The 11501-nt window shown below is 47.2% G+C and overlaps 1 protein-coding gene across 2 annotated transcripts in view; it reads right to left on the reverse strand.

Annotated features, from left to right (window-relative positions):
• Fbln5 (fibulin 5) overlaps positions 1-11301 on the reverse strand; it is a 73548-nt gene extending 62247 nt beyond the window's left edge. Inside the window, exons 1-4 of one of the 2 annotated variants that reach the window (XM_016009195.3) lie at positions 10703-11301; positions 6195-6249; positions 3959-4010; positions 1549-1803 (exon numbers count right to left, since the gene is read on the reverse strand). In XM_016009195.3, coding sequence (XP_015864681.1) covers positions 1549-1803; positions 3959-4010; positions 6195-6249; positions 10703-10719 — 379 coding nt within the window. In that variant the 5' untranslated portion in view covers positions 10720-11301. Of the gene's footprint in view, positions 1-1548; positions 1804-3958; positions 4011-6194; positions 6250-10178; positions 10469-10702 lie in introns of those variants that run through there. The other variant, XM_006990880.4, reaches the window with a different exon arrangement.
• Positions 11302-11501: the final 200 nt, after the last annotated feature.

Here is an 11501-nt window from a genome sequence, read left to right on the forward strand (position 1 = left end):
GATGAGACCCCTTTCCAATGTCTTCAAACTGTTATCACACCCCCTTCCTCGCTGCACATGTGGTTAGTCACTCAGCTCATCTGACCTCCGGGTGTCTCCTGAGAGAGCATCGCCCCCCTCTCTCTCCATATTTATATGTATTTACACACACACCCCTTCTTTGGACCATTTCTTGGCTCACATCCTAACTGTGCAATGACCTCACTTGCTGGAGTCCATATTCACCTTTCCAAAAAGTAAGAGGTTGTAGCTAAAGAACTTCCAAAAAGTCCTTTCCAGTTACAATGGCCTATTGTTCTGCAATGTGGCGTAAGGAAGCCTGACGCTGTCTCCTCCTCCAAAGCTGTGAAGCATGTGGTTTGATTAGGTTCCACGTTTTCTTCCCTAGCGTGTTCCTAGTTAAGGTAAATCTCAATCAGCACATACACATGTGCCCTGAAGTACACACCAAGTCCTTTGAGAGCAGTAACAATGCAAATTGTGAGCTCAGGTATATCCAGTTTTCCCCATAGCACTGAAGGACATATATTTACATACTGTTTGCATATATTTAAATGTAAATACACACTCATTTACATGAATGTATTTATATATTATAATCAGCACAGTCTCTCTAGCTGTTGGTTACAGACCAATACTCCAGAGCCCTGAAACCCACAAAATCTTATTAAATAGACTGATGGTCTCCCAAACTTTTAAGGCCATGGAAAGGAAATATTAGAATTTCAATTCATATTTATTTTTATTACATTCTTTTAAATTTCCTATTTCTTATGTGTCCTTTATATTCCTCAAACCACATGAATATAACAGGATACATGTGTTATATATAAATACGCCTGTAATGGGGATCCAAGCCCAAAAGGATTTGGCAGAGGGGGTACACAGTCAAAAAAGTTGGAGCCTTCACTGTCAATCTCTCTTCACTGTACCCTCCCAAAGCTGGAGACAATTACAAGGATTTAGTCCAACTACTGCCAAAGGACTGGGCAGGACCCCAGGCAACTGTCCTCCAAGGCAACACTGGCCAGTGGAACCTGAAGCTCTCCAGGGCGCTGCCAGTTTCTTTGGGGTTCGTGACATATGGTGTCTACTTTTCCCCAGAGTCCCCATCAGCAAGGCTCCTTTAGCCATAAGAACACTGGCTCTCATCTAAGAAACCCACTTTCTTTTCTAGATCAGCTTATGTTGGCCCTCAGGGCTTCTCTGCAGCAGGACTCAGTGAAAGGAAGGGAGGGAGGGAGGGAGGGAGGGAGGGAGGGAGGGAGGGAGGGAGGGAGGGAGGGAGGGTGGGAGGGATTATCAACTGATAGAAAGAGAGCAAATTGGCTTTCTAGAGAACTGTTAAGTAAATGGCAAAACTAAATTCCAGAGTCAGAAGAGGACCCAGAAATATATCTGGAGAACATTATGCCATCTATAGAGAGCAGACCATTGTCTGATGGGCACAGTCCATGACAGCTAGCTCCATTTGGGAAGATGCATTAGATTCTGACAGCACTCTTGAGAAAGTATGTGGTATGGGAGGACAGGCACTGGGCTACTCACCTACACACTGGTTGCCTTCATCCATCTGGTACCCAAAGCGACAGACAAGAGGCCTCGAAATTGTGGGGTAGTTGGAAGCTGGTACTGGTGGGGCAGCTGCTGGGTACGGGCCTGAGTAGGATGTAGAGTAGGGATTTGAGTAGGGCCCTCGATACACTGGGTTGGTTCGAGGGATGCACAAATACCCGCCATTCTGATTGACACACATCATGTCCCCACGGCAAGCCTCAGGGATGGTCCGGCATTCATCAATATCTGCAAAGGCCACAGAAAGGACAAGTGTCAGTGGCCGCCTCCACGATGCTGAGCATGTGCATACTGAAGCAGCGCAGACTGAGGGGAGGGACCCTCCAATACTTCACCTGACTCATCACAATCTGATCAGCTGAACTGACTCAAAGTGACTCGTGTTACCAAGCATTAGCTCTTTAAGCCCTCCCTCACCCACAGAAACCTGGACTATTATTGATTCATATTTTTCTTTAAAGAACACATTTGAAGCACAGGAAAATGTGCTCTTTAACACATGGGAATATAGTAAATAAAAACACCTTTGATTTACATGAAGAAAGGAGCAGTAAAAATAAATAGACAAGAGTGTGCATATAAAAACATGCCAGGTACTCTCCCGTGCATTTCCTATGTTCTGAAAACATGAGAGCAGGCCCAAGAACCATTCCTATTTTTATTCAAAGTAATAGCTGGGCAAGAGAGAAAGAGACTTTTGCACTCAAAAAGACAAGGCTTGGCTCAGACCTAGTACTTGCTGAGAAAGCAGAACATTGCTTTCAAGTCGGCTCACACAGTGCCAGCAAACAGGACCTCGTCTAGCCCTGCTGGAGATCAGCTCATGCTGGAAGGAGAGTGGTGGTCTGTCTAGAAAATCCAGGCTTGTTAGGGTGGAGGAAAGGGAGGCCCCAACTCTGGCTCCAGTGGGCGGCAGACCTGGCTTTGGGTGTCGGGCCCTGCCACCAGCTTTGGAGCCTGCTCTGTGTGGGACTAGAGTCCAGGGAGATGCCTGGATCCAGGCAGCTTGCCCACCATGTCATCTGAGAAATTTATGCCAACTCCCAGCTTGGGAATTGAGAATGCTGTGGTTCAGAATGCAATGGTCTATTCTCTAGTTAAAGTGATGAACTAGATGAGAAGGCCACTGCCCTCTTTGTCCTGCGGGGCATCCTTGAAGCAGAGTACTTTATGCTGTAAATCCAAGCATAAGTCTGGATTTACAAGCCATCTATCTCCCTTCTTATTCTCAGTTTATGTGACTCAGGAAAGACAAATGATTTGACCTAAAACAAATCTAATTAAAAAGCCAGTTATTCCCCCAATGTGGCGGGCCACGCCTTATCCTCTGCACATGCTCTATGCTCCGTCCACAACATGCCATGCCATGAACCTCCTTTTCGTGCCTGCTCTTTGCCTGTGCTGTTCCTTCCACTGTGGATTGAGATTTCTCAGGGGTTCTATTCATCCTTCAATGCCCAATTCAAACTGGACCTTTACCGCTCCTTGCTGAATATGGGCACAAGGCATCCCTCTGTCTCTGCTTCTTCAGGGTCCATTGCTGTTACCTCCGCTCAGTGATGACATGACCCCCCACCGACTTGTCACAACATCCACTGTGTCTAAGTTTCTCCCCACTAGATGGCATGTGAGAGAATGCCCTTCTTCAAAGTACTTCCTGGGAATCCATTAGATCACAGGGCTGATTCAATTCAGGTTACTTTGAGATGGGAGCATTCATCCCAGATTATGTATGGGATACACAGTGTGATTGTGGATAAAAGTAGAAAAGGCAGGAGACTTGGTCAGAGATGCTACAGTCAAAGAAGGGATCCATAAGTGTGAAAGGCACCTAACTGCTGAGGGTGGGGGAACAGGCTACCAACCAAGAAATTAACAGTTTCTAGAGTCTGGAAAGGGTCTCACAGACAACCAGCAAGGATGGAGGACCTGAAACCTACAACTTCAGGAGGCTGGATCCCACCAATCTCTCTCACAAGCAAAAAGATGTTCTCACTCCTTGAGCCCCAGAGAAACACAGCCCCGCCAATACTTTGATATTAACACGGTAGACAGATGTTGGGCCTCTGATCTAAAGGGCTCTGAGATCTGAAGTGTGCACCTTTTAAGCCACTTATGGAACCATGTGGAGGCAGCCCTGGGGAACAGATCTGACAGGAATGCTTGTTGAAGATAGAGATCAGTTCTTTGACCCTGGACAGTGTCTAGCACAAAGCACATGAGCAACAAGGATGCCATTGGCTCAGTCATTGCATCGCTGAGTTCTTCCATGAAGAAGGCAAATAAAGATTTGACAACACAGAACAGCTGTGACAGAAACATCATTGCAATTGGGCCCTCGCCAAATATCCCCGCTTACCAAGAGACTGTCAGTATCACATACCTAAACACTGTCCTGTCTGGCGGTCCAGGTCAAAGCCATTTGTGCACTGTTGCTGTAGAGAGGGGGAGAAGACACAGACCAGGTCACTGACTTGCATTCTTCATCACTACAAAGGCATCATAGAGCATTTGGGAAGTGGAGTAGGGGGGCAAGGCACACGGAATACGCACACGTGGAGTAGATCTCTCTTTGGAAATGTTTTCTTACAATCGTTGCACGCTTAGTGTTGTTTTTTCAAACCCCCTAAACCAGTGCTTTGTGAACCCCACTTTCAGCACTTGTAGATTTTGTCATGACCAAGTGATGAGGAGCAGTAGCGGCCTTGTATGAAGCCACCATGCAACAGCCCCTACTTCTAGGGAAGGAGACTCTCCAGTGCTGTCCACCTCTCCTTCATAGAACCCCCCCCAAAATAAACTCTTTGTTCCCTATGAAATTCTCCCCCTGAATCCAGCTGTATTCATAAAACAAAAGCTATTCAAAAAAGATGTGGCCCATTTTCTTAGCAAAGATGATTGGGGCATTCCTTTATTTCAATTTCAGCAAGACAGTGACATAAAGGACGCATTTTGGCAAATGCAGAGAGTTGTGATTTTATATGTAACTTGAGCTATAACCATACATACTTTTTTTGCTGTTTACTTTTGCTTTACTTTCAAGACAAAAGTTTCATTGTGCAGCCCAAGCTGGCCTTGAACCTGTGTTCTTCCTGCCTCTGCTTCTCAAGTGCTGTGAACGTTTGTGGTTTTGGTTGTGGGCTGAGCCATCTTTCCAGCCCTGACTTTGAACTTTGAAAATGCTGAACTGGGAACAATTTGAGGACCCCTTGCAGGTGACTGGAGGCTGACGCAGGAATGAGGTCAGGGTCTAGGATCATGGCACTCCCGTCTCTAGGCCCACCTCCAGCCTCCAGGTCAGGCTTCCCTGGCCTGTAGGGTGATTTGTGGAGATGCTGAGCTTGGCCTGTGCTACAGCTGAAGGTCCCAGATCTTAGAGCCTGGGGCAAAGGACCCAGAAGAGCCTGGGGTCTGTACCACAGAACCCTGGAGACCAGGTTCCAGCTCTGCTCTCCAACTCAGTGCCAGGGAAGGATGGGCTCAAGCCACTGGTTTAGCCACTGTGTTATTCTCACGCCCTTCCTATCTCCAATGGCCTGAGTGTATCTAATGGCCTTTGAATGTACGTCTTAATTCTTCTCCTTGCCTCACCCCAACACATTTTTCAGTGTTAGGATCAAACCTTGCTCATGCTGGGCAGGTGCCCTGCCCTTCCCCGCCTGCAGTCCCTCAGCCTTCCTCAGAGATGGAGCTGTCTTTATTTCTTCTCCAAGAAGGTACACAGAAGGACTACTCTGAGCCATCTAGATCAGTGCTTCTCAACCTTCCTCACGCTGTGACCCTTTAATACAGTTCCTCATGTTGTGGTGACCCCCAACCGTAAAAATTATTTTTGTTGCTCCTTCATAACTGTAATTTTGATACTGTTATGAATCTTAATGTAAATATCTGTGTTTTCCCGTGGTCTTGGGTGACCCCTGTGGAAAGATCTTTCAACATCCCCTCCAAACGAGGTTTCGACCCACAGGTTGAGAACTGCTGATCCAGAGGAACCCTCCCACATTGCTTAGGACTATCATGCCTGGTCCAGCCTTCCCTGTAGCTTTCCAAATGAGATGCTGCAAATTCTCTCAGACCCTCACCTTGAACCCAACCTTATTGCCCCTTTCATACTCCTTTCAGAAGGGATGTCCCTCACTCCAGGCAGCTGAATTACCCAATCCTGCACACTTACATTGGGATGTTTGGGTAAACTCCACTTCCTCCCCATTTCTTTCACTAGGTGTTGTGTGGGTGGAGACACACACTGACCTACCCCTGAGGACCCTTTTTGGGCATCCTAGGAGCACCCTAAAAAAAAAACACCACATTGAACTAATATTTAAGTTCAAGTGAGTCTCCCTGAGGGGCACAAATGAGGTGGCAAGATCTCATTTAAACACTATTGGTGTTGGATCCAGGATACTGAGATCCAATTCTGGCTTTGCCACTTGGAGCCTACATCACCCTGACCCAACCTCAGCCTCCTAGTGCTGAGGATATGATCTGTGAATATTATGGAGGGTATTGAGTGACCTGCAGAGTGCCTCTCATTCCTGTAATCCTGGGATTCTAAAACACATGCCTGGACTCCCTCACCCTAGCTTGGTGACATGCTTCTGGACAACTTGAAACCTTACCTGTGCATTCCCAGGGTGTGGAAGCCAGAGTGCCAAGATGGCAACCGTGAGTATCCTGTGGGAGGCAAGAAACTAAGAGTGAGTGCCAAGGGATGCTTATGTCTAGGAAGCCTGGATCTCCTGCTGCCCAGGCATTTAGATGGTGGCTTTACCATGTGCTTGCAAATGGAGAGGGCACACTCAGCAGAGCCCAAGGGGGCCTCCAGACCCCTAATCACACCACAAGAACCAGCCTCTTACACTTGCTTTATGTGTTAGGATAGTGAGTTAGGTCACGTGCTTGAATACAAGCGTTCACTACTTAGGAAGAAAAAACAGAGGCCCACAGCTGTAGCATCAACCAGTTGTCTTGGCCTTTCATCATTCTGCATGGAATCTGCCTGGGTTAAACATTATGTAGACATGACCACAGAGCCAAGAGCCACCGTGTCCTCAAACCACAAAAGCTAGAATGTGAGGTGCTTTGTGTTCAAAGGAAATCGCTGAACTAGAACTTGGAGCCCTCAGTCCGCACATGTGAATACCCAGGTTTGAGGGGCCCAAGAACCCAGAGTCCAGCCTAGCATGTAGTTCATGAGAACTGCCACCCCAGGGAGTAAAAGACCGAGAAACCCATGCAATCCCCAGAAGAAAGGCAGTGGGAAACAGCAGGAAATGCCATGACACCATGGCGCAGCCAACATGGCCACCCACAAGCCAGTAAACATCTTTGCCTGTGGGTAATTTGGTTCTTTACTGTGGCCAAGCTTTTGTCTGGTAAAACTGTAGTCACCAGTATGCTTTAAAACTTCAAAGTCTATTCAAAGTCTAGTCACTCACACCCATTAAGATGGCTGTTTGTGCACTGTGCTCATAGTGTGTGTGTGTGTGTGTGTGTGTGTTTGTGTGTGTGTTGACATGTGTGGGTGCATATGTGTAAGTGCATATGCACATGTGTGTGTGTTCAGATGAAGGCCAGAGGCTGGCAACCAGTGCCCTCCTCAAACACTCTTTACCTTACACACTGAAGCAGGGCCTCTCACTTGCACCCAGAGCAATCAAACACTCATACACATAAAACAATGTTTTTAATCTTAAAAAAATTACAGAACAGAAAACAGCCAGTCCAGGAGGATGTGGACAGATCACAGCTCTTGTGCATTGCTGATGGGAATGTAAAACTGGTGATCCAGCAGGCCCAGAGCATGTTCCCCAGAAAATTGAGTCCAGGACCAGACAGATACATGTACACTCATGTTCACAGCAGTATTTTGTACAATAACCAAAAGGTAGATACAATGCAAACGTCCACACAGGAATGACTAAACAAAATGTGCACATGCACGCATGCACACCACACACACACACACACACACACACACGCATGCACACATGCATGAGCAAGTATTATGCAGACTTAAACTAAGTGGGACATGACACAATATGGAAAGCTGGGTACATTACTATGTGCCTGTAGTCCTAGCTGCTCCAGAAGGCCAAAGTGGGAAGGTCACTGAAGCCTAGGAGTTCAAGGCTAGCCTGAGCAATATAATGAGAGCCTATCTAAAAAATAAATAAATAAATAAATAAATAAATAAATAAATAAATAAATAAATAAACAAACAGTGCGAAAAGCCAAATGGTGGCTCAGCAGGCAAGGGAGCTTGTTGTCAAACATGATGACCTGATGACCAGGACCCACATAGCAGAAGGAGAGAACCAAGTCTTAAAAGTTATCCTTTGACCTCCACACATGCACCATAACAATATGCCCCCCATAAATAAATAATAAATAAATAAATAAATAAATAAATGTAATTAAAATAAAATGAAGAAAAGGTGCAACAAGAGGGATGAACCATGAGGACATCACACTGTGGAATAAGTGACTCACACAAAACAGTGTAGAATTCAACTTGTATCACGGACCCAGAGTTGTTAGACTCTGAAATAGAAAGCAAAATGGTAGCTCCCAGGGCCATGAGTGTTTATAGGTGCATTATTTCTTTCATTTTCTCCCCTTCTTTCTTCTGTTTGTTTTGTGGCTTGGGGTGCTGTTTTGTTTTTGAAACAAGGTCTTACTCTGTAGCCCAGGCTGACCCACAACTCACAATATGGCCCAGGATGTCAATTTGTGACAGTTGTTCCTCAGCTTCCTGAATGCTGGGATTACAAGCCACAAGCCACTACAACCAGCTTTTTCTTTTCTTTCTTTTTTTTTTTTTCTTTCTAAGACAGGGTCTCATATGTAGCCCAGGCTAGCCTCCAACTGGCTATGCAGCCCTGTCTTTTTTTTTCTTTCTAAGACAGGGTCTCATATGTAGCCCAGGCTAGCCTCCAACTGGCTATGCAGCCAAAGCTGGCTCTGAACTCCTGATTCTCCTGCCTCTACCTCCCAGATGCCGGGGTTACAGATGTGCACCACGGCACAGGGGAGGGTATGAGACCTGTTTTGCAGGATAAAAAGTCATGGAGTCATCACATAGCCAAGTGAATGTATGCAGCTCAATACAAAAGGTGTGCAGATGCAGGGGTCTAGTCGGTTACTAGTGTTGTTCAGTTTGTTAGCATTTATGGACAACTATTGCTTGAGTGTAGATACTGGGCAGAAGAGCTCCAGAGCTGTGGCCCAGATGCCATCCACCTGAGCTGGCTGAAGTCTCGCTTTGATGAGAACGCCAGAAAAACCCAATGGGTGCTGAGAGTCAGGCTGAGAGAAAAGGAGGAAAGTCAGAAGAGGTGTCCTAGAGAAGATGATCTTGAATGTTTCTCAGCATGGCTTTGAACTTGGGGACCTGGTTGACCTGGTTGGAGTCTGAGGCTTGTTACTGCCACGCTACACCATGGCTCTATTGCCCCCCTGCCTTCTCAGAATGAGTGTTTAGGAGATTACTAGCTCATTGACATCCCTGTCACATGGCTCAGGAGAAACAGCAGTAGGTATGTAGAGAACTAAAGAGACACCCAGATAAAATTGAGCCTGATATACTGGAAGATGCAAGCCCACTTCCTTCATGTAGTCCCAGATCCAATCCTGAGGAGACAAGTTTTCCGTTTCATCTAATCGCCTATGTGAGCCAGGTTCTCCAACACTGGAGACAGCTCTGACCTTATAAAGTACAGAGCCAAATCCAGGGCTTTTTGATATTTGCAAGAGCCAGACTTTATATCTGGAAGGAATGAGAGAGAACAATAACAAATTTATTTTCCAGTCTGTATATTATGAATTTCAATGTTTTCCTGTTTCTTCACATCAAGTTTCCTTTCAGGTGGTTATAAAATCCTGTCTCGTTTATGTTGGAGACGGAACAGCTTGACTGTATGCAGTGGAGTTCAAGAGCGACTGGAAAAGGCATGCTAATCCTACCAGCTTCTCCCCTACCCGACTCCCCATTCCTTTTGGCTAGAGCCAGCCCAGGGCCAGCCAGCCCCAAGTCCAGCCTCCTGGAAGAGCCATGGTTGGGTCCTGGGGGCCAAATAAGCTCCAGGCTAATGGAGAGGCTTTCCAGAAGGAAATAGTACCCAGCTCTGCTGCTCTCGCATCAAGAATAGCTGTACCTTGTCATGAAAGCCCTAAAAAGAACTCCAAAAATGAAGCATAATTAATACCAGAGAGGGGAATCTGTGTCTCAAAGCTTTTCTTTTGAATCTGGGTCTGCCGTCCCCCTCCCCCACGAGCCCCTCCTCCCAAAAAAGAAAGTGAATGAAGACAGACCCTCCAACTCTCCAAACTGTCTGTCATTGACAGACATTGCTGGCCTGGGATGCAGAATGACTATATTACTATGGCTTACCATAATACGGCTCAGTTTGTAATAGCATGCATGCACCCCTCCCACATGCAAACACACACAGAAAAAGTGTGTAGTTCTGTGCAGGGCAGCTACGTTTTCAAGAGACGCTGGAGAAAGGCAGAACAGATGTCATCCTTAAAGTTCCTCAAGGCTCAAGGATTACTTGACTGGAATTGCAATTTCCGCAAAGAACAGCAAAACATTTGCTTACATTCGTCTCTGTCTGCAGTGTCCGCTGTTCATTGGCTCCAAACTTCTGGGTCCCATGCCCTCTGTGAATCGCACACATAGAGCAAACGCAGCCAGGAGTGTTCTGAGACTCCCTCTGCTTCTCTCGCAGCCTTCGCAGCAAAGCGATTGCTGGTGCCGTAGCCAGCGGTTTCCCAAATTTAAAAAATATGTAGTGTGATGTTTTGTAAAGTGCGCAAAAAGTTGCTGCTCTTTCCAAAAAAAAAAAAGAAGAATGACACAAGAGAGGTTGTCTGCAGCCCTCTCTCGAGATGCTGGCTCCTGACACTGTTAGAAAAATCCCCACTCCCAAACGAAGGCTTCGAGATGGAACCTTGAGCGGGCGCAGCTTTTTGTAATTAACAGTGTCATTGCATCACTAGCTAAACTCTTTTCCAGTGCTCTGACACGGGCGGAATCTCAGCCATAGCCATTTTCCACCCATCAGGTCTGGAGTTAGGTTTCCCGAGCCTGGAGAGAGACAGACCCTGGAGCCTCCGGACCTACCTTTTGAATGCTGGCATGTCCAAGATGCGCGGGTGGAGAGGCGACGCGAGCAAGACAGGCTCTGCAGCGGGAGCGGGGCGGCTTGGTTCCGGAGGGGCCGAGCGGGCTGCGCGGAGGGCTGGGGCAGTGCCGGGTGCTGGGAGCCACTGCAGAGCCCTCGCCGCCGGCACCTGGTTTCGCTTAACCCCCTTCAGTAATTCAGCATTAAACCAATTGGAGGAGGAATGTTAAAAATGAACACTTCATTTTCTAAGTATGTTAAACAATGCAAATGGGGCCTCGGTCTGGACACAGCTGGTTCAGATTACAGCGCTCACCAACTGGCTAGACTCCTCACAACAATCTTGGGGCGTCTGCCAGGGCCAAGTGCTTGCTCGGCGGCGCTGGGAGGGGAGCCCGACAGAGCGCGGTACTGGGGGGCGCCCGGCCTCCCCTGGGCGGAGCAGGAGCGCGAGGGGGAGTGTCATCAGGCCCTGTAGCAGTACGGACTTGAACTCACTACCAAGGGCTGGGACATATGGGGCAGGAGAAGGGAGGCCGTAGGAGATCAGAACGTTTCTCCTTGGCGGCCCTCACCTGGTTCTCCTTGGCTTTTTCTCGCTTTCATTAGTGTCTCTGGCCTTCAAAGTAAATAAGAATGTTGAGCTATACATGCGCCCCGGAAGCCCTTTCCTCTTCTCTACTCTTCTCCCAGCCTCTACTCTTCTTCTTCTACCTTCCCCCCTTTTTGTTTTCTAGCACTGGAACCCGCTCTTTCAAGTGTAAAAGTGCCCAAGACACTACTCTCCAAAAGATGCGA

This window comes from Peromyscus maniculatus, chromosome 14, assembly GCF_049852395.1.
Source record: "Peromyscus maniculatus bairdii isolate BWxNUB_F1_BW_parent chromosome 14, HU_Pman_BW_mat_3.1, whole genome shotgun sequence".
NCBI classification, from domain to species: Eukaryota; Metazoa; Chordata; class Mammalia; order Rodentia; family Cricetidae; genus Peromyscus; species Peromyscus maniculatus.